General features: G+C 44.7%; 1 protein-coding gene and 1 pseudogene across 2 annotated transcripts; one reads left to right on the top strand and one right to left on the bottom strand.

Annotated features, from left to right (window-relative positions):
• Window positions 1–21,937, bottom strand: part of LOC142898342 (tripartite motif-containing protein 16-like) — an 87,747-nt pseudogene that overhangs the window by 15,259 nt on the left and 50,551 nt on the right.
• tcea3 (transcription elongation factor A (SII), 3) lies at window positions 7,347–16,272 on the top strand. 2 transcript variants are annotated; one of them, XM_076040915.1, is made up of 21 exons: window positions 7,347–7,576; window positions 8,553–8,615; window positions 9,071–9,176; window positions 9,501–9,585; window positions 10,183–10,959; window positions 11,034–11,147; window positions 11,523–11,624; window positions 11,721–11,786; window positions 11,864–11,953; window positions 12,061–12,147; window positions 12,883–12,939; window positions 13,103–13,174; window positions 13,300–13,359; window positions 13,450–13,512; window positions 13,602–13,664; window positions 14,069–14,226; window positions 14,391–14,452; window positions 14,826–14,975; window positions 15,443–15,589; window positions 15,693–15,764; window positions 15,851–16,272. In XM_076040915.1, exons 1-21 carry the CDS (start codon window positions 7,508–7,510, stop codon window positions 15,857–15,859), a joined length of 2,472 nt encoding a protein of 823 aa, XP_075897030.1. In that variant the 5' UTR covers window positions 7,347–7,507; the 3' UTR covers window positions 15,860–16,272. The 2 variants fall into 2 exon arrangements, with proteins under 2 accessions (XP_075897030.1, XP_075897032.1); XM_076040917.1 differs by lacking the exons at window positions 7,347–7,576; window positions 8,553–8,615; window positions 9,071–9,176; window positions 9,501–9,585 and having other exon boundaries at window positions 10,307–10,959; window positions 11,034–11,255; window positions 11,864–11,984.

Below are 21,937 nucleotides of genomic sequence, written 5' to 3'. Positions count from 1 at the left end.
TTGCAAACTGGCGGTGGCTGTAAAAACATGTTTACTTCAGGCCCCAGTCTCTTGGGTCCTCCAGTTGTACGAGTCACTGGGCTTGTTGGCCACCAGTCGTTCCAGTCGTTCCAGTCACTAGGCTTATTGGCTGCCAGTTGTCCCAGTCATCAAAAAGTAATCCCAGTCGTCCCAGTCACTGGGCTTGTTGGCTACCAGTTGTTCCAGTCGTCCCAGTCATGTCAGTCACTGGGATCGTTGGCCACCAGTCGACACAGTCTGGTTACAATAAATCCCGTTGCTTTCTCAGCAATATTGATCTGAGTTAATTCATTTAATCTGTCCGGACTTGGTGATTGTCCCGGTCGAGGCCGACGTCTGAAACAATGATCAGATGGAAAATGTGACCTCATCAAAACACACCACTCAGCTGTTTGCTTCATCAGTGGCTTTCACATTGGAACCATATGGACTCTGCTCAGCCAGAACCATCTGTTGCTGCAGCTCCGTCCACATTAAAGGATACAAGCAACAACAGCAACAACAACAGCAAGGAAAAAACTCCCTCGCCATTCACACAATGGCACAAATGCCAATTACAATGTGAACTGCAGATTTTTCATCAAAAATGGATAAACTGATGAGAAACTGTGTTTCTTGTGAGTGCTGAACTTCTCTGTAGAGTGTCATCGATTTAAAAAAAAAAAAATGGAACCTGCAACCCATAAATCTCACGACTGAGGGTGAAACACCAAACCATTCTGGGGTGAGTCCAAAACCAATGATCCCAGTCACAATTCAATAGTCACTTTAGGGACTTGATCAAAATGAAAATGAGATAAGAGACGCTGGGGTCGTATTTCACGGCTGTGTTCTGTCACATGATTAGAAGATTTTGAAATTAACGATGATTTTAATGAACATTAAAGTTGTTAAACAGTCACATAAAGCAAATGACGAGCATGTACTTATGTTGAGCCTGTTTGCTTTGAAAGTTCATTCCTTCGTTTCCTCACAGTCACACGCAAACTATTGCAATTTGTATTTTGATTTTTTTTCACAGGCTTTTAGACTGTATACTTTAAAATAATGAGACCTTGACAGAGCAACACCAAGAATAATAACCAACTAATCTTACACATCATCTTGTCTTTGGTTTGGTTTCATTTCAGAAAATCCACCACAAACTGTAAAAGTGAATTTTTGTTTCAGTTCTCCTGAATTCTGTGTTGACTTTGGTTGATCCCACAGCTGCTGTTTTTCCTATTTATTTCTGCCATGGGCCCCTGTGACCTGCTGACGTGAAGCCACCGGAGTCCCGTTCAGATGTTCTCCAGTTGCACCTGGACGTGGGACTGAGAGGAGCCTCAGTCCGACTCGCTAACATGAGGATGCACAACCAGCATCCGCAGCATCTTTCTGCTCTCTGTATGTCTGTTGGCCTGCCGCTGCATCCAGATGTCCTGCATGTTTTTGTGTTTGTTTTTGTACAATAGAGGCCACTGGTCAGTGTGGAAGACACACTGTTGCAGTGTGACTTGAGTGCCAGAAGATAAATGAAGAAACAGTCTTGACTGCTCTTTGAAAGAATTTGTTGTTTCCTTTGGGCTCCTTCAGCCTCATGTGAAAGCAATAAATCCACCACAAAGTTGAACTGAAGGTGGCAAAAAGATGTTTGGACGCCTCTCCTGCCTCCTTTATTTCCTCTCCATACGGGACTCCACCATGTAAGGTGGCCAACACCTACTGTATTGAAGTTTATGTCGATGACAGTAAATAATCCAACTGTCCATAAAGTGTAAATATTGTGTTTTTCCTTTTGTACTATATAAATATTTTATTTTATTTTAATGTCTTTATTTCTCTTTAATTAATATATTTTTTATTTTCTTTGCACTATATTGTTGCTGGAATTATTCAAATTGATTCTATTCTATTCTATTCTATTCTATTCTATTCTATTCTAAGGTCAAGGTGGAAAAACGAGGTGCTCTCTCTTATCTGTGGTCTTTGAACCTGATCCAGGGATCCTGTCAGGTCACTGGTTCACATCCTAATCAGGGCAACTGTAGGATGGAAAACAAGCGGATGAGAAATGAGCTCCAGGAGCAAGAAACTAGACCTGCAGCAACACAAAGCAGCTACTGATGCTAATTTCTTTCAAGTCACCTAGCAGAGAGGTTGACTCAGCTGTTGGAAACTTCAACATGCCTGAACATGTTAAGGAGGCAGCGCATGCGGTCATATCACCACTAGATGTCGTAGTTTTGTTCTGACATGTTCCCTGTCAGCGCCCAATGTTGAACCTCTGAATAACAAACAGGTACACAGATTTTGATTATTATATTAGATTGATTATGAAATGAGCTGCAAAATAATAATCATCTCCATGTTTCTTCTTCCAGTATAAGTCTTCCAACCTCCAACATGGCAGTACCCTGATTTGTTTCCCCCAGTGGCCACACGTGGTACTGCGGTCATGCATAAACCGCAAGACAAAAGTAAAGGCCTGATGACGGTTGACGGAACACCTTTGAGATGAAACGTGATTCATATTAAACGTTTTATTGTGTATTTTTAACTCGTCGTTTAACTTTTAGTCATTTTTCTCTCTTTCCGAAGTCCAGTAAATCCCTAAGAGAGACTCCAGCATAATGCCACATCATCGGGCTGCGTCTCAGCTTGTTCTGATTGTCTGATGCCTTGTGATGCATCATGGGGGATACAGGTGCATGATGGGAATTGACACTACTGCACATGTCCTATGGGCCACATCATGCGGAAGTAAACCTGGAAACCAATTTAAGTGGTATGTGACCAGGTGAGCAACTCCTTAAGTTCTTCTACATTTATAGTAGCTGGAGAACAACTAATATTGAGGACTGTGCTGCGTTCTATTGTAGAAATCACAGCACAGCTACTTCTGAACATTGCAAAATTTGTGTTTTACTGTGTGAGTGTGTGTGTGTGTGTGTTGTGTGTTTTTTGTGTCTTTTGGGTGAGGCAAAAAATTGGGAAATTTGTATTTGCGTCTGGCTCAGTTCTCTCGGGATCATGGAAGTGAAGACAGTCTGAGAGCAGACAAGACTGTTTCTTCATTTATCTGCTGGCACTCAAGTCACTCGGCAACAGTGTGTCTTCCACACTGACCAGTGGCCTCTATTGTACAAAAACAAACACAAAAACATGCAGGACATCTGGATGCAGCGGCAGGCCAACAGAAATACAGAGAGCAGAAAGATGCTGCAGATGCTGGTTGTGCATCCTCATGTTAGCGAGTCGGACTGAGGCTCCTCTCAGTCCCACGTCCAGGTGCAACTGGAGAACATCTGAACGGGACTGTTGTGGCTTCACGTCAGCAGGTCACAGGGGCCCATGGCAGAAAAAATAGGAAAAACAGCAGCTGTGGGATCAACCAAAGTCAACACAGAATTCAGGAGAACTGAAACAAAAATTCCCTTTTACTGTTTGTGTGTGTGTTTGCCTGCATGGTGAAGGAGCGTTAATTCACCAGCAACAAGGACAAATCGTCCCATTTTCGTTCACATTTATAACTATCTTTAATTTCATGCACGCCACAATATTAGCTCCAGGTGTTTCCACACGTGCACGTCTCATGTGACATGCGTGCATTTCCAATCCCAACAATATCGTAGTTTAGGACACTATGGAGCCTCAAACGTGTGACATCTTTTCATTTTGGTTGCAGGGTTGTTCACACCTTGGCTGGATCAGTGTTCAGCACTGGTCCAGTTCCTGCTTCTAGTCACTTCCTGTCCTTTTTCATAATCATCTAATCTGTGCAGAATCAGCTGCAGTAGCTGCTAATGCACAGACCAAAGGCAGCCGCTGCATTGCCAGATCTAATTGGATTAGCGGCCGGTTGAAAAGGGAACAAGAGTAAGAGGGGATTTACACATTAACACAATTTGGGCCTGTTAGCGTAGCATAGCCGAGTGCTGCTCGCGGTGCCACTTGACCAGAGAGTGAAGTCCCACGAGGTCAATGACCCCTGATGACCTCCAACAGCGGGACACTCAGTCAGTGTACGAAATACACGTTTATCCTCCTGATTGTTACTCAGCACCAATCTAAATGTCCTTAACATTAATTGAAAAAAAAAAAAAGTATATTAGAAAGGGTGATCTGAAACACATTTTAGAGACAATAATATATATTATTTATTCATTTAAAAAAAAAAAAATTAGATCCCTTTAAATTGTTTGCTTTGAGGCTTTTTAGGACGTCTCATGAGTTAATCTGGGGGGGTCTGACCCACCGGGCCCCCCTGTATTTCGCACACTGCACTCGGCGTTCTTTCAAAAATACTCGTCCCTTCACCGCGGCCGCGTATTGAGAGAAACAGTCAGTCTGCAGTTGAAGGACGTCGACTGTTGGTCGGCGTGAAGATCCAGCCGAAGCGCCGACGGATCAAATCGCAGCCTTTGGAAGAACCACAGCAATTTTTTTTTTTTATTCCTTGCAGACACGCTACACAAATGACTCGGTGTCTGTCCAGCGTGTAATTGAGGATTGTGGATGAGTTCTAGTGTATACATACATTTTACAGACCCATTTTCAGCATTTTTCTGGCCCGTGAGGATCGGCACTTTGTCTCGTCGGCCAATCATCTTGTCCGTCATCGTCTTCTGCAGTTCCAGGACGCCGCCAACGCACCAGGGTGGAGTTGGACCTTTCTCACACAGCGCATAATTCACACGGAGTTTGGTCAGTCATTTAGGCGAGTGATTTTGGTTGGATTTTGTCTCGCAGCGCTAAACCGGTGATTTTGGTCAAAGGGAGTTTTAAAATAGTGGCACCAAATAAATAGAGACTGAAGAAGCAGCTGCAGATACAAGATGACCTGAAAGTCGTTGGGTGGTCCTGCCTTAAAAAAAACAAAACAAATACACCAAAAATAATACAAGAATCAAAAATCAAACAGTTCCCTTTTTGTTTCAGCAATTGCTCTGTGTTCAAGTCAAAGTTATATATGTGTGCAGTAAATGATCTTTGTTTAATTTGTGATTATTACAATTTGTGTTGATGTTTTTGCAGTTATTTGCCTTCCACAATAACATGCTGTTTGCAGGAGAAGTTATGAATGAAAGAGGCATGCGTGTGAAGCAGACAAGCTTACTAAGTTTGTACTTGTAACTGTCAAATTTCATTTATTGCCGTAGATGTACCTGTCTTATTTATTTTATTTACTCTATCTTTAATTTCTAACCATGATGATCTGATAATCTCAGAACGTAACGATTGTAACGAGAGCAGGAAGTGACTTGTGTTAACGGCTCTTCAAGCCCGACAGCCCAACATGAAACAAGGAGCTTTGTTCAAGGCCGACCTGCTGCTAAGGGGATGAGCATGGATTTGAAAAAAAACAAAACAAAACCCTACTACTACTACTACTACTACTACTACTACTACTGCTGCTGCTACCAACAGAGAAACAAAGACGAAACAGAGGCTAATTTTAAAACTATTAATTAAAAGCACTCAACAGGGTAAATGTTGAATTTCAGCGATAAAGAGCTGCAAGAACGGTGCTGATATCCAGCCAGGAGATGCTGTGATCTCGACTGAAGTCAGGTGGCCAATAATGTGACACCAGGTGATGGATTTGACTCTGTAAATGTCACCAAATAATGAAGAACAAATCAAATTCTGTCTGCTCTTCTCCCATCGGTGAGCTAAACTCATCAGTTCAATTACACTGGAATGTCTTCACAGGTTATATTTGCTGACATGTGTGCCACAATAATATTGTTGGAGGCTTGCGTAGATCAGACAGTGGAAAAGGTTCATGGAAGCATTAGATTAGATTCAACTTTATTGTCATTGCACCTGTAACAAGGTGCAGTGACAACCAGCTCAGGAGAAGCCCCCATCAGAGCTAGTTAGCAGCTTCTCCTGAGCCCCCGGCCTGAAGGTTTTAGTACTTGTGTTCCTGGACACTGAGTGTTGAACTGGATGTCCGGCCTGCTTCCACTTTGACCTCCTGGTTATCCGCTCCACTTCCCGCTGCTGCCAGGACTTTTCCCGCTCAGCCGGTTGTGTAACACCGGAGGAGGAGGAGTGAAGAGCGAAGAGTTAAGACTCTTTACTTGAGATGGACTTTCACCCACCATCAGCAACACTAACCCTGAGGGGAGGGGAGGGGGCGCTATTGAGTTGCAGGGTTCTTTAACCAGCGGCATAGACTTGATGCATATTGAATAGAATTGAATTGAATTGAAAGCCTTTATTGTCATTGTACTTTTCTGAACAACATAATTCACAGTGCAATTCCACTGGGTACAAAAACACACAAAAGCACACAATAAAATACAGTAATTTCATCTGCAACAGTTTAAAGTGCAGTATTCAAAGTTCAGAGTGTCCAGGTGCTCATGTGCAAGAGGTTGGCAGGTTAGTGTTTATTGAATGTAGTTATAGCAGGTGGAGAAAAGCTGTTTGTGAGTCTGGAGGTTCTGGATTTGATGGATCTCTAGCGCCTGCTAAAGGTCACACAGCTCAAACAGAATCACTCCTCTTCATTGGTTTCTGGCCGGAGTGGAGGTGGGAGGCGTCCAGCAGCAGGGGGCGCTCACCTCCTGGTTGACTAGGGGGAAACTACAAATAACACAAATTACCTTTATCTGTCTCTCTTTGTCTTTTTTTTTTTTTTTTTTTTTTTTAAATAAAACAATCATCTCTGCTGTCTGAAGACTCACACCTGAATTCAAACTGTGAGACGACGAAACAAAACAGCAATTTCACTTCCTGTGAACCCCACCGCGGGGTCAGAGTTGAGAAAAAAATACCAGCAAAACTGATTAGTTGCAGAGATGGGCCAACAGGAAGTTCAGGGTTAATTCTCATCAGGCGGATCTGACCTGCTGGCCTCGTTTCTTCTCGCTCCAGCCGCGCCAGCCAGGTCCTGCTCAGGGCGCAGACTGACGCCGCAGCGCTCCCTAGTGGTCAGTCCTTGTACAAACGAAAATAAAAGCGTTCCTTTTTTTATATATATAGTCCCGTTGGACGTTCAACTTTGAAGCGTTTCATCTTTCCTCACGCACATCAATTCGTATCGCTACGTTCCGATGTACTATGTGACGTCATTGGAGATTTGCTTTGATCCAGCAGGTAACAGGACTTCAACGTAAAATCAATGGACAAGCAGGCGCGAGTGTAAACAGTGTCAACAGTGACAGACAGAAACGGGCATCTTCCGTGTTGGAGAGAAACTCCTCAAACGCAAACGCGAACGCGTCTCGTCGTGTGTGTGTGTGTGTGTGTGTGTGTTTTTTCGGCCTCTATATTTAGTCGTCATGTGTCGCGGGTGGGTCAGCTGGGATCAGCAGGCCACGCCCCCCCCCCCCCCCCCCCCCCCCCAATCGACTGTCGTCCGTCCGACTGACTGACTGAGTCCGCGGCTACAAACATTTGCTTTCACTACCGTGTTTTGGTTTCTTTCTATCTTTCTATCCGTTTTTTCCGACTCGACCTTTCGCCCCAATTCAGTCGCGGAGTAAATGCAGCGATGGCGCGAGACGAAGATCTGCTGCGGATCGCAAAGAAACTGGACAAGATGGTGTCCAGGAACAACACGGTGAGACCCCGCAGGCTCGTCCCGTCCCCCGCAGGTGGCGGCCCCGTCGGGACGCTCCACTAACGGTTCATTAACTTCGCTGCACTCCGGAAGGTTTCAGTTAAAGGCGGATATTTTCCCGAGGCTCTGCGGGAACTCGAGCCCCCGGCTCGGCTCGAGTGCACTTGGACGGGCGACAGGTGTCCCTCGTGCGGTGGCGCTTGTTTTCCTCGCCTCGTCGTCCCTCCGAGGCGTCCCTCCCCCATGTGTCCGGAGCGCCACATGTTGACCCTCCTCTCGGTGTCCATGTTGAGCGAGGCGGAAAGTAAACAGTTGCTGCGGCCTCTGTGTGTGTGTGTTTGTGTGACCGCAGGCCGAGCAAACAGCAGGGTGACGCGGGCGGAGTTTGAATCGAATCCCGTTTTATGGAATCATCGAGTCATTTCCCCCCCCCCGAATTGAACTTTGTTCGTTGTTGTTTTGATTTCAAGACACTTTTAAAGTTTCCACTGTTGCTCTAAGGTCTTAAAAGGACCCACAACGTCCCAATTTTCACCTTCATATTTTTCATCGTAAACCAAATACGCAATGAATTATCTAGCAAAACACACACAGATCTCTTGACAGCTGCACAGTTGACGCTGTGTTCACAGCCTTCAGCTGAAAGAACGCCAGGTTTTAGTGTCAAGCTAAAGCTTTGTCTTCCTTTCAACATGTTAGAAGGAACGACAACAACACCAACACAGAGAGACCTTGCAGGGCCGGGTGGCTGGGAGTGCCAGAGGTATCAGTGCCCTTTGTGACATCACAATGGGAGAATTTCCAGAACTGCACGTCTCAGCGGTTGATTTTCACAACGGTTGACAGTTGATTTCCTCAAAATCCAATAAACAAATATAGTTTGTAAACATGGACAAGGTGCATTTTGTGCCTGCGGGATCTTTGAAAGTGTCACTCACTGTGCGTGCGGGAACCTTGATGATGTCACTGTGTGCAGGACGGCGCTGTGGACCTGCTGAAGGAGCTGAGAGGTTTCAACATGACGGTCAAACTGCTCCAGGTAGACACAGATACCACTCTCTGCAGCAGAGTACGAGTACTGCTTTTTTAATAGTGACTGATACAGATACTGAGTACTTAATAAGGCTGTTATAGAATACACATTATAGCATTACTTTTATTTTTATTTTTTTTAATTTTTCCACAGATGTTGTGTTATTTGAACAACATTCCTTCCTCCTAAGTTTCACAGCAGTACAAACACACATTAACTAAATTGCCATATACATACATATACAGCTGGTACCAGCATGCATTTTACAAGTACGAACAGAGTTCTCAACCCCGGTATCAGTACCAAAATCCGATACTGGTATTAGTATCGGTGAACGCCTAATTTATACACCTCGATATAATTATTAAAGTGTTTTCTGCTGTTGCTCTCTTGACAAAATGAGAATATAAAGAGTGAATCTCAGAACATCGCGACTCTGCTCTTGTGTGTGTCGGACGCAGGAGACGAGAATCGGCATGTCGGTCAACTGCATCCGGAAGCAGAGCAGCGACGACGAGGTCATCGCCTTGGCCAAAGTCCTCATCAAAGACTGGAAAAGACTGCTGGGTATTTTCACTCTTGACACTCGCAATCAGCTCTCACAACATCAACGTCTTCAGCGAGTTGATTCCATGCTGATTTACTTATCTGTCAATATAATGTAGATAACTTGTAATTAGTCCGTAAGTGTCCAGAACATAAATAAATACCTTGTTTTTTCCTTTCTTACCCTATAAATATTTATTTTTATTTTATTCATTTTTTAATTAGTATAATTTTTTTCTTCTCTTTTTACTATATTGTTGCTGTATTTATGTAAATTTCCCAAATGTGGGATTAATAAAGGCTTGCATTCTAATCTATTCTATTCTATGCTATGATTCCTCTCAGAGTCCAGCAGCTGCCAGAAACTGCCGGCGGTGAAAAACGGCATGGAGTTGAAAACGTCCCCAAGCAGCTCGCCTTCCGACAGCAGGTCAGCATCTCTCACACACACACACACACACACACACACACACCCACACACACTGTCTCCGCCAATATTACCAGAGAAATCCCACGACGCCCCCCGCAGGTCGCGAGCCTGATCGGAATTCGTGGAAATGCATAATCACACAGCAAGTGGAGTGTCACACAGGGGTGACATTTTTTTTTGGAGCTCAGCTATTAATTTGCTGCGATACTTGAATCTTGTATTGGAAAATTCAAAGGGCGCCCTTGAAATGATGGGATGAGACTCGGGGTCGGAGGTCACAATGAAAAGCGGCTTACGCCGAAGTTCATTTAATCAGCGATGTTCAAATCACTTTTTTATTTTATTTAATCCCTCTTGGATGGTTTTTATGAGTCTTTGTCTCCGAGCTGTGAGCTCCACATCACACAGTTTGAAATATTCATTTGGTGATTCTATATAAATTAAAGATACTTCCCAACATACCCGTTCCTAATATACCAACTCCCCAAAAATGCCCCTTCCAAAGAAAAATAAACTGCAAAAGAGGAGTTTGAACAACCAAAAGGCTGAAACAGCTGCTATGACAGCAGGGGGCGTCACTGCCTTTGTTTGTGTCAGTCACAGGAGACTGGAAGCCGAGAGGAAACAGGAAGCCGAGAGGGAACAGGAAGTCGAGAGGAAACAGGAAGTCGAGAGGAAACAGGAAGTCGAGAGGAAACGGGAAGTTGAGAGGAAACAGGAGTGGGACAAAAAACTCTTGGTCAAAAACGGGAAAGAGAAAGACGGCGGAGAAACAGACAAACGAGAGGGAGAAACCAAAATGCAAAGAGCTTCGCTGGACAGGCCGACTGGAAGGAGCGACGCCCATCGCCACAAACCGGACGATGCGCATCACCCCCTGCAGGACGATGCCCATCGGCCCCTGCAGGGCGATGCCCATCGGCCCCTGCAGGTCGACGCCCACCGCCACAAGCCGGGCGACACCCATCGCCACCTGTATCCCGATGCCCAACGCCACCCGCCGGGCGACACCCACCGCCACCCGCAGGTCGACGCCCATCGCCGCAAACCGGACGATGCCCATCACCCCCTGCAGGACGATGGCCATCGCCCCCCACAGGTCGACGCCCATCGCCGCAAACCGGACGATGCCCATCACCCCCTGCAGGACGATGGCCATCGCCCCCCACAGGTCGACGCCCACCGCCACAAGCCGGGTGATGCCCACCGCCACCCGCAGGTTGATGTCCACCGCCACCCGCCGGGCGACTCTTCCAAGCAGCCGAAGCTCCTGGACGGAGTCCACAGGAAGCTGGAGAGACACCAGCAGAGGGCGCTGGGTGAGAAGAAGGACAGAGCAGTGGCAGACTTCGACAGGCCGGTGTCGCTGGAGAGGTGAGAGGTCAGCGGAGGTCGTCGCTGCCTGAAGGCAGCTGGTGGGACTCAGCTCCGACTCTGTGTGCTTTCAGGAGGGGAGTCCTGGACAGCAGCATCTTGTACCCCCGCCTCCCGCCCTCGCCCCCCCGCCCCACCCGTCCCCCCGTTCCCCTCAGACGCCCCTCTCTGGACCAGAAGAGAGAGAGGTCAGCTTTCGCCAACCCCGACTGAGCATGAGCCAAGGCAGCTGCATGTTTTCCCAGTGGACCTGAAGGCAGCGCTGCATGGTGCTGCATGGTGCATGTGTGGCTCAGGTGTGACTCTCACAAACACACTGTCTTGATTTGAAGTGGACTCACCCACAATCAGGGTCGCCTGATTCACCCCGCAGTCTGAGTCAGTCTGAGTCAGTCTGAATCCGGTTGGGTCAATCTGGGTCGATCTGAATCAGTCTGATTCGATTTGAGTCAGTCTGAGTCAGTTTGAGTCAGTCTGAGTCAGTTTGGGTCAGTCTGAGTCAATCTGAGTCAGTCTGAGTCAGCAGCTCACTGACTCCTTGTGACTTGTGCTGTTCTGCTCAGGAAGGACAGTAAAGAGTCTCGTCCTCAGGCTCCACCCCCTGCCAAAAGACCCTCCCTGGATGCCAAGAGACCCTCCCTTGATGTCAAGAAGGAGATCAGGAGGTCAGCGCTGCCTGCCCTAGTGCCCCCTAGTGTCTGAAATAGGAATGAAGCTTTTGCTTCAAAGCGGTGACGCCGTGTGTGTCTGTTGGTCCGTAGAATCCCAGCGGACCCAAACGCCCCCATCGCTCCTCTTCCTCTTCACCTTCACCCTCCTCCCGCAAGGTCAGCAGCTCAACAGCTTTAAGGTCGTTCTCCCCTCCCATCGACTGACGGCGGCTAAAAAGTGTATTTTCACTCAGGAAGGAAGCTCCCGACCCCGACGCTCCTCTTCCTCCTCTTCCTCTTCACCTCCACCCTCCTCCACCTCCACCGGCCAAGAAGAAGGAGAGGTCTGAGTCCCTGCGAGTCCCAGCGAGTCCCGTCTGTGTGGTGACCGAGTGACGATGTCGTGTCCGCCGGTCGGAATCCTCATGTTTGGAATCGTTGTGTTGTTCAGGAGAGAATCGTTAGAGTCCAAGCCGTCGTCACAGAAGAAGAAGAAGGATAAGGAGGAGAAGAAATCCGAGCAGGCAAAGACAGAAAGGTCTCGCCTCTGGGGGTCGCTCACAGGGCAAAATGAGTCATTTCTGTTAAATCAGCAGCCTCCAACCTTTTTTGTGCCACGGACCGGTTTCATGTCAGACAATATTTTCATAAATGCAGCAAAAGAACATGATAGTGCCGGCATGAAAACTGCGGTATTTTCTGAATATAATGTATAACGTCTACTCCTTTGCAACTTCATCAGCTGCTTTTTTTCTTCAAAAATACTTCTTTTTCCTCTTCTTCCGTCTCCCCATTGGGCCTCTTCGCCTTTGCAAAGAAACTTTCCAAAGACGTTTCACTCAGTTGGCTAGCAAGCCATCTAGCTAGCCAACTAGATAGCTAGTTTGTTTAACTTATCACAGTCATGTATCACGTGACCGACACAGCGGCCCAGGGGCCTTATGCGGCCCGTAAAGTTTTTTTAATCCGGCCCGCCGAATATTGTGGGTCTTCAAAGACACATACTTTGTTGTAATGCTTTTGTTAATTTTCAGTTGGCATCAAAGCACATGTTTTTCCAGATGTAATTGAGAGAATCTGGTCATTTTTCAAAGTAAAATGCTGCTCAGACTCTGATAATAATTAAATAAAGCGGAAGTAATATAAGTCAATGATTCTTTTGGTCCGGCCAGGTACGGGTCTGCGGCCCGAGGGTTGGGAACCGCTGTGTGTTAAATGATAAAATCAAGTTTTCCTCTATGAGCAGCACTGACCTTTGATCTGGTGTTTGCAGGAAGGACGCCTTTAGCAAAGAGTCCAACACGCAGTGGGACGGCGGAGCCACAGACAGGTTGGCCCGTCGCACTGTGTGTCAAAGTTGTGTTGAGCTGCCGCTGTTGTTGTCGTAACGTCTTTTGAAGCTCCTCCAGCACATTTCTGTTTGAGCTGAACGCAGCAGCAGCTTTTTGTCGCAACTTGTTTGGAGAATCAAGCGCGTGTTTCCTCTATGCCAGGAAAGAGTCGCCTGACTTGAAACCGACTCTTCCCAAAAAGTCCAGCGTGGAGGTCAAAAAGGTCAAACAAAGGTGTGAACTTCCAGGACAAGAAACTTTTCGCCGTCACATAATGGTCGTTTATTTTTCATGTCGTGGTTGCAGGTTCAAGGTGAGTTCTGCATGATTAGTTAATAGTTGCTGTTGTGTCGTTGCAGGAAGGACTCAACGGAGGTCAATGCTGGGAAACGACTCTCGACCGAGCAGAAACCCGAAAGGTCTGACTCGTCTCCGCCACTCAGAGCCCAAAAACATCAAACAAAAATAAAACCGTCTTCACTGGACGTCTGTCGTCGTTCTCACTGCAGGAGGGAGTCGACCGAGTCCAAGGACAGCAGCCAATCAGCGGCCAGGAAGCTGTCTACTGAAAGGTGAAAAACCAATGAGCTCAGAGACCAACTGATGAGAAGCTGCTGACCGAGTTCATGACGACGTGTTGACTTGGTTCTGGGTTCTGCAGGAGAGAATCGGCATCGGCAGGAAGCTCGTCCAGGAAGTCGTCCTGTTCTGACAGCAGTGAAAGGTAGCCAAAGTTCTGACGTCGTAGTCGAGTGTTTCCACTGGAATCACCACGTTTCAACACTGACCACCAAGATTCAAAGGTTTTTATTGGTCACATTGGTTACATGGCAGTGAAATGTTGGCCCGGTGTGATGCATTAAGAGGAGTAAAGAAAGTGTTTAAAAAAAAAAAAAAAAAAAAAAATTTACAAAAAGAAGTTAAATATAAGTTTTACAAAAATACAAAGTTAGAGATTTAAGAAGTTGCAAGTACCGAAAGGGGGTGTTTAAAGTGTTATGCATTACTATACAATATAATATAGTATAATCAATCCAAAGAGCTCCACAATCCACTTTTGGAGTTGCGACCCACCAGTTGAGAAACTATACTGCTCTATACAGACTGTGTGATGGCTTTTCTTTCCAGGAAGGGAAAAGTCGACACCCCGAAATCCCCAACCACCCCAACCAGCCCCATGTCTCCCAGCTTCTCCCCCTGTGCTCCGCTGCGCCCCCAGCTGGCCACCGGAGACTCCGTCAGGGACAAGTGCATCGAGATGTTGGCCGCTGCCCTGCGCACCGACGGTGAGGCCGTCCGCACGCTTGGATCACGCCGGTCTCAAGTCCAGAAGCACAAAGAAACAAGAAAAAAGAAAAAAAAGCACACACACACTGCATGGCTGTAGTTTGATGTAGTTTGCCCATCAACATGAATAATTTGGGGAAATTCTTCTATTTTCCATTTTCAGACGACTTCAAAGTATTTGGAACCAACTGTGAGAGTATGGCAGCAGAAATTGAAGATTATATCCTTTCATCGTTACACGTGCCTGTGAGCTGATACACAACGGATAAATGATTTCATATAATGATCAGCAAAATAATAATTTATTTAATCAGCCTTTAACCTCAACAGATGGACATCATTTTTAAACAGATTAGTTGGACTGAAACTGCTGTTGTGAGTTCACCAAGTTCAGATTCAGATGTTCTTTCACAACACTGAGCTACAATGTTGCTCCTATTGTTCACTTATTGCAAAGTCGAGTCATTATTACTATTGTCATTATTATTATTTCCGCTCTCATCACGACGCCTCTTTGAAACACTGAAATAAACCACAAGTCCGTCTCAAGGAGGTGTGGCTTCATCAGACGTCCCTTGACTCAGGTGTCCCACATATCTACCAGGAGATAAAGGTCACCGACATGAAATATAAGAACCGAGTCCGCAGCCGTATCAGCAACCTGAAGGACCCGAAGAATCCAGGCCTCCGCAAGAACGTCCTGGCAGGAACCATCGAGCTGAGCCGCATCGCCGCCATGTCTTCTGAGGTCCAGTGGAAGAAACCCCATGGACTTCCCAACAGTCACTCTGTCTCACTCTCACTCACACTCACTCACTCTCACTCACTCTCTCTTTTGTCTCACAATCTCTCTCACTCTCTTTCTCTCACTCTCTAACTCTTGTCTCACTCACTCTCTTTCTCTCACTCTCTATCTCTCACTATTTCTCTCACTCTCACTCTCTCTCACTTTCTCTCACTAGCTCTCTCACTCTCCCTTTCTCTCACAATCTCTCTCACTCTCTAACTCTTGTCTCACTCACTCGCTCTTTCTCTCACTCTATCTCTCACTATCTCTCTCACTCTCACTTTTTCTCACTAGCTCTCTCACTGTCACTCTCGCTCTCCCTTTCTCTCACAATCTCTCACTCACTCTCTCTTTCTCTCACTCACTCTTTCTCTCACAATCTCTATTTCTCTCTCACTCTCTCTCTCACTCTCTCTTCTCCCCCGCAGGAGATGGCCAGTGACGAGCTGAAGCAGCTGAGGAGCAGTCTGACCCAGGAGGCCATCAGGGAGCATCAGATGGCCAAGACTGGCGGCACCACCACGGACCTGCTGCAGTGCGGCAAGTGCAAGAAGAGGAACTGCACCTACAACCAGGTAGAGACCACGAGACCAGCCAGGTCCCCTGTCTGATGACTCGTCAAGAGCTGGTCTGGTCACTGGTCTGGTCACACACAAACTCATGATTGTATGTTTGCAGGTGCAGACACGTAGCGCTGACGAGCCAATGACCACATTTTGTCTGTGCAACGAGTGCGGAAACCGCTGGAAGGTTAGTGACCTTCACTTTGCTCCAACAGGCCAGTTTTTAGCATTTATTGAATATTTGACTATTTTTCTTCTTCTGCTTTCTTTCAGTTCTGCTGAGTTCTTCACATTAAAACTGCCCTTGTCTTTAAGAGCATATTGATTTGCTTTTTTTCTTTTAAAGGGAAAAAGATTGGAGTTTTAATTTGTTGCAGTTATTGACTTGAATTACAAAGTGCTGTTGTAATTTTTTTTTTTTTTTTTTTACATTTTCACATTTGTAAGCATGTGCTAATGATCAGGGTTTGCTTTGTGTTGAATTGAAAACTGAGTTTGAATTTCAATTTTGGCGACTGCAGGAACTATCGTTATGGTGCTGTTTTGTTATTATTATAATGCGAGTGCTACTCAGTGTCATCTTGCAGCTTCTCACTTTTTATATCTCCTTGAAATAGCAATGAAATGCTTTTAAATCTCAGAGTGGTGCCTTTAAATTCTTGTTTAGTAATTAAAGAAAGTTGCCAATCTTCAGAGCTACGTTTTGTTTTTTGTCATTACAAAAGTTGTAGGGATAAAAAAAATAAGGTAAAATAAAATAGAAAAATATAGACACATTAATATGAATGTAAATGTGTTTGCAAGTTTTTAGATTAATTTTCAGATTGATTGGTTTAAAAAATATTAATGAATGATCAAGCTTAACTGAAGAAGCAATAACATTTCCCACATTTACATACAGAAGTTAGTAGAATAGCAACTTTTAAGGTCAAACTGATTTTCTCGTGCGCCACTGAAATAGCACTGCAGGGGGCGACAACTTCTCATCACCTTTGAGGTTTGTTCCCCTTGAGGTTGCTGACCACAGAATCTCAGTGGTGCTCAGTTGTCAGTTGAGCTCCAGCAGGAGGGAAGTTCATTTCAAGTCAGATGACCAAACTGCCAAAAAGCAAAATTTTCCTCACAGTTGCAGCTTTTCTGATGATAAATGCGAGTTTTCACGAAAAACAAATCAGCATATTCTTTTTTATTTTCCTGAAGAATAAAATTATAGTTGAAGTTAAAATGCAAATGCATTTGCAATTGCAGTATAAATGCATTTCCCCCCTGTGGTGGCTTATTGAGAATGTGCAGGTTTGTGGTAACAGTTTCTCTGTTTAGCACATCTTTATGTGTTGTTTTTGGCAATGATGACGATGACAACAAAGGACAGTTTACTGCGTTTACTCCGTTCTAACACTGCTGGATTTTGAAAAATAAATGAACTAGGAATGAGGGGGTGTGATACTCCGGGTGTCACCAACAGAGTGAAACAAGGCACTGGATTCTTTTCTCTTGGCATCTTGTCATTGCAGTGTTGGCTGAGTCTCCACCGAGTCTCTCGATCAAAAAACCCCAGTCCGAGACCGAGACCACACCCAGTAAAAATACCTCAGAATTAAAAAATAATAATTTATCTGGAGACTAAACACCAACCGGGAGCACAACACTACTGTGTAGCTCCTGTGATGATGATGATTCCTGACCCTGTTGCCGCCTCGCTGCTGTTGCCACATGCCGCTTCTCTATAAACAGTAATAAATCAGACGTTTGGCTGTGCAACATGCCGTCCATAAACTCCGCCCGGCGACTGAATGCACTAAAAGCTGTTTACATCAGTAAATGTTCCAGAAGAGCACATGAAGATGTGCTTATTCCCGGTAAAATCAAAGTTAAACAAGAGACACCAGAAGAAAATCACGCTTGAATGACCGGGGGGTGCTTATTTGCAAATTTCTCAACCAAGTGATATTCGTAAAGCTCAGTTTTAAAGGTAGCTGTCTTTAAATCAATAAATCAAGCGCCTTATAGAATGTGTGCAGTTGAGTGATGCATGGAGGAAATGAACCCTGGTCAGATTTTTACTCTGAAGCTTTCCAGAACAACCTGCAGGACTCTGCAGAGCAACTCCTGCACGATTGCGGGCTTCACCTGCTACAAGTTGTTGCTCTTCATTTTAGAAAGTCGTCCTGTGCAGTGGCAGAAGAGTCTGTTTTTGTGAATAGACGCCCGCAGGGAGAACAATTGGATTTTAGGAATGGCACCAACATCACTTGTAATTCCACTTTCTTCCTTACTGCTTACTGGTGCGAAAAAAAACAAAAAACAAAAGACCAGCTGCTTCCATCAGACTGGCAGAAAAAAAAAAAGATGTTCATAATTTAACAGGTTTAAAAAAGTCCTAAAATAGAGACAATTATCCAGTGCTGAAAGGAAACACAGTGTGAGCGAGTCGCTCTTGTCAGAGGAATTCTGTCCTGAGAGACTCACACTGAGCTGCTGCCGTCATGTTTATGATTATTATGATTATATATATATATATATATATATATACATATATATATATATATATATTACTGTATGACACTGCATTTCTCCATCTGCATCTCAGGCTTGATTACTCAAAAGTAAAGTCAAGTAAAAGTAAAAATACTGATTCAACTCATTACTTATTCTAGCAAAAGGAAGAAAATAGTGGGTCTGAAATGTACTTTCAGACCCTTAAGGAAGGAACAATATTTCCTACTTAAGGAAGGAACAATATTTTTTTGCAATCAATGCAACAATGTATTCCTTGATAAGTCAAGGTACTCTGAAATGATCTCCCTCTGAAATATGATCCAGTTTTATATTGAACACTTTTAAATAAAAAAGTAACAAGCATGTTTTTTCCCTATTGTAAGGAAAACAAAGAACAGATATTTGTGTACAAATGTAGGGAGTAAAAGTGAAAAGTCGTCGGAAAAAGAAATACTCAAGTACAGTACATGTACCTGAAAAATCCACTTAGATACACTAACAAAGTATTCGTACGTTGTTACTTCCCGCCTCTGGGTGTGGAACATGATGTTTAAAATTGGTTTATGGTGTCACAGTGAGTTGTACAGCAGCCAATAGCTGCTCTCCTTTCAGAGAAGTTGATCAAATAATGACCAAAATATTGGCTCTATACAACAGGTTATTATTTGCTTTGTCACCACTGGATGCTCCACTAGACTCTCACCCACTGGACCTTCAACTCAGCTCATGAATAGAAGGAAAAAAAAGCTTTCTGGTGAATATGCAAATCAACCAATTGTCCATCCGCTTCCAGATACTTTGTATCATATTATCATGTGTGATGAGGCGCCACTCATTCTCATGATAATTCTTCCTCCCTCTCATTTCACGCTGAGTGTCACCCTGTGAGCCTCGAAGATCTTTGAAGAGCTGATCTTGTCTCCTGGTCTCGTGTTGATGTAATTCATATTTATTTTTAAACAGTGCAACCACATCCTGCTCTTTGTCTTTGTGCCAATTCCTGTTTGTCGCTTGTTTTTCCAAGTTGCACAGTTTGCCTGGGGGATTGTCAGCGCCGACGTCCTCATTAACACGAAGACACTGGAAGTGCACTGACATGTAAAACGTGTAAAAACTGCTGATTGCACAACCGTATGCCACACACTGTCATTATGCACAAATGCGTCAGATTTTATTTTCAGTTATTTTATTTTTGTTATTTACATTTTTTACTGTGCCTCTATCTATCTATCTATCTATCTATCTATCTATCTATCACTAAACTACCTAAAACGAACAAATTACTTGCAGTACTTTACATACTGTAATTGTACCAGACTCATTACCCGCTACTTCCTTGCATTACTGTCAATACCTCCCTGCACTCATGTACAAACTGCTATCATCATCAAAACCATTGACTTAATTCATATATATCTCATCACTATATTTACAACCTGTTATGTTCAGTATATACCTATGGGATATCACCAGTCATTTATTTGCATGATATCTATATCTATATCTATATAATATGATATGTATATACAGTACATTTGTTTTTAATTCACTGCTAAGCACTTATTATTGGATCCGAACTGCATTTCATTGCTCTGTACTTGTGCAATGACAATAAAGTTGAACCTAATCTATCTAGAATCCTTGGGTAGACCTTCCTCTTCCTGAGCTAATGGCCCCGGGAGAACAGACACGCTTGTCATCTGTCGGTCTGACGGCCGATGTTTTGCTGCTCATCTCCTCACTCGGCCAGAGTCCTGTAATTGGAGGCTTGTGATTCTCCCCGAGGAGCATCGCCAGAAAAACAGCATTCTCAATCAGTCAGCTGCAGAAGGAACCAGGTGGCCATAATTAGATCATCAATTGATTAGTCGAAAGAGAGAAAAGACGGCGGTGACAGTTTTCATCTGTGTAAACTGTGATCATGAGGACACTGAGCTGATTTGTTTTCAAAGATAATAATTAGCCGGTGGATTTTTGGGTAAAACGAGAGAATCGCCGGAGGTGATGGCTGTTTTCACCTGCAGCAGGTTGTTTTCCCTCATCAGGGAAAACAGGAAATGAAATGAGGTTCTCCGCTGGCGGCGATCTCAGTCAAAGCTCGACTGCAAAACTGCTTCAGCACCCGCTTGTTATACTGTAACGACGGTGACGTTCACACATCTAACAGGAATTGTTTGTTGTTGTCTGTGACGGCTTCTGACGATGCACCAACCCATCATCATCACTATCTGCAATTTCATCATCATCACCATCATGAGCATAATGGTCTTCATCATCACCATCATGAACATCATCACCACCATCATCAACACCATCATCCAACTTCAATCCCGTCATCATCTTCATCAGCCTGGAGCTTCATCATCTCCACGTTCGTCTCGTGTTGATATGCAATGTGGATCTCTTGGCTGATTTGGTTGTCTGATGGCTCTTAGGGAAGATCTTCACTCTGACCTGAAAGGCTGTGGATGATTGAAATGTCCTTGCGCTCTTCTGTCGCTGAGCTCTTAAGACAGACACGGAGGCGGACTCCTGACAGACATGAGCAGCAGCAGCAGCAGCAGCAGCAGTAGGAAGTGGCTCTGTGTTGATTGTAATGGCATTGATGCTCAGGGAAAATAGTTTTTCATCTGTGGCCAGAGCGCCTGCAACTCAGTCCTTGTTGTGGCCTCTTCAGGAAGCGGCAGGTCACCTGCCCTCTTCTTCAGCACCAGAAGTGAAGTCCCAGCAGGGAATTCTGGGCCGTAGTGGAGACAGCCTGCCAGACCACTGAAGCATCTTCATACACTGAACCCTGAGTGCTGCAAAGGGTTAGCAGGGTTAGCATGGTTAGAGTTAGCAGGGTTGATCTTGATGGCTCCACAGAGTCACTGGGACCTGTTCTCCTTCTTGGCCCATTAACGTCATGCTTTTGATTTTATTACGGTTTTTAAGTTTTAAAAGGTGATTCCAGTTGGGTCACTTAAATCACTGTCTTCATGAAAAGAAACCCGAACCATCCTGATTATTGCAAACATGCAGTTGCATGGAGAGTAACAGCGTTTTTTTTTTGTCGTGCAAAGATTTAAGATTTAGAACCACAGCTGCAGCACATATTAAATTCCCCGTATTGATTTGTTTGGTCGTTTCCATTGGAAATGAGGCCACAGTTCCCTTGACAACCACACTATGACTTTTCTGTTTGAGACCTACCAAGTCAATGCTATCCCTCCACTTGCTGTTCACTGTGTATGAACAGCAAGATCACCAACCAGGAAGAGGCATCGGTGCCCTTTGTGACATCACTACAGGCCAATTTCCCGAGACTGTTTTCTTGCATATACTGTCTGGCAATGAGATCAAGCAAAAGAAGGAAAGGATGAACCTTCCTCACTTCTGGGTAGCTGGTCCACCGGCGAGATTGTTGTGAGAAAAATGTTTCAAAGCTTGACTTTGTTTGTCCTCTTGCCTTTGAATTCCAGCCGCTTTTTAGATTCCCTCCAGATTCCATCACAATCACCTGCCACATGTTTCCTCCACAGCTGCTCGGCCCTCTGGGGATCTCCAGAGGAAAGTCAAATTTAGTTCCAGTCTCTTTTTAGCAAGATAAGACAGAGACGACTCTGATGATCCGCTGGCCCTCGTTTGGCAGTCGCTTGTCAAATTTGGAATAGAAAATTTTTTTTTTCACATTGGAGAGATTTGCATAATTACAGCAACAATATAGTGAAAAATAAGCGATTAAATGCACCTTTGTGAAATGCAAGTGGTTGAGAAAAATGTTTGAATGTGTGCAGTTGTGCAGGCTAGTGGCTGCAGGCGAGAGCGACCTGAAATTTCATCTCAGTCTTTTCATCTTTGCTGCTTCATAAACTCATAAAC

The sequence above is a fragment of the Nelusetta ayraudi genome, unplaced genomic scaffold (assembly GCF_046127955.1).
Source record: "Nelusetta ayraudi isolate G7.1 ecotype Tasmania unplaced genomic scaffold, CSIRO-AGI_Nayr_v1 ptg000063l, whole genome shotgun sequence".
In the NCBI taxonomy this organism is placed as follows: domain Eukaryota; kingdom Metazoa; phylum Chordata; class Actinopteri; order Tetraodontiformes; family Monacanthidae; genus Nelusetta; species Nelusetta ayraudi.
This window is presented reverse-complemented; position numbering and strand designations above follow the sequence as displayed.

Excerpts from the sequence above, each read along its gene's own strand:
- tcea3 (XM_076040915.1), top strand. The coding sequence starts at position 7,508 with ATGGCGCGAGACGAAGATCTGCTGCGGATCGCAAAGAAACTGGACAAG. Across the intron at positions 11,954-12,060 it reads CCGGCCAAGAAGAAGGAGAG|GAGAGAATCGTTAGAGTCCA; the intron begins GTCTGAGTCCCT and ends TGTGTTGTTCAG. Across the intron at positions 13,360-13,449 it reads ACCGAGCAGAAACCCGAAAG|GAGGGAGTCGACCGAGTCCA; the intron begins GTCTGACTCGTC and ends TTCTCACTGCAG.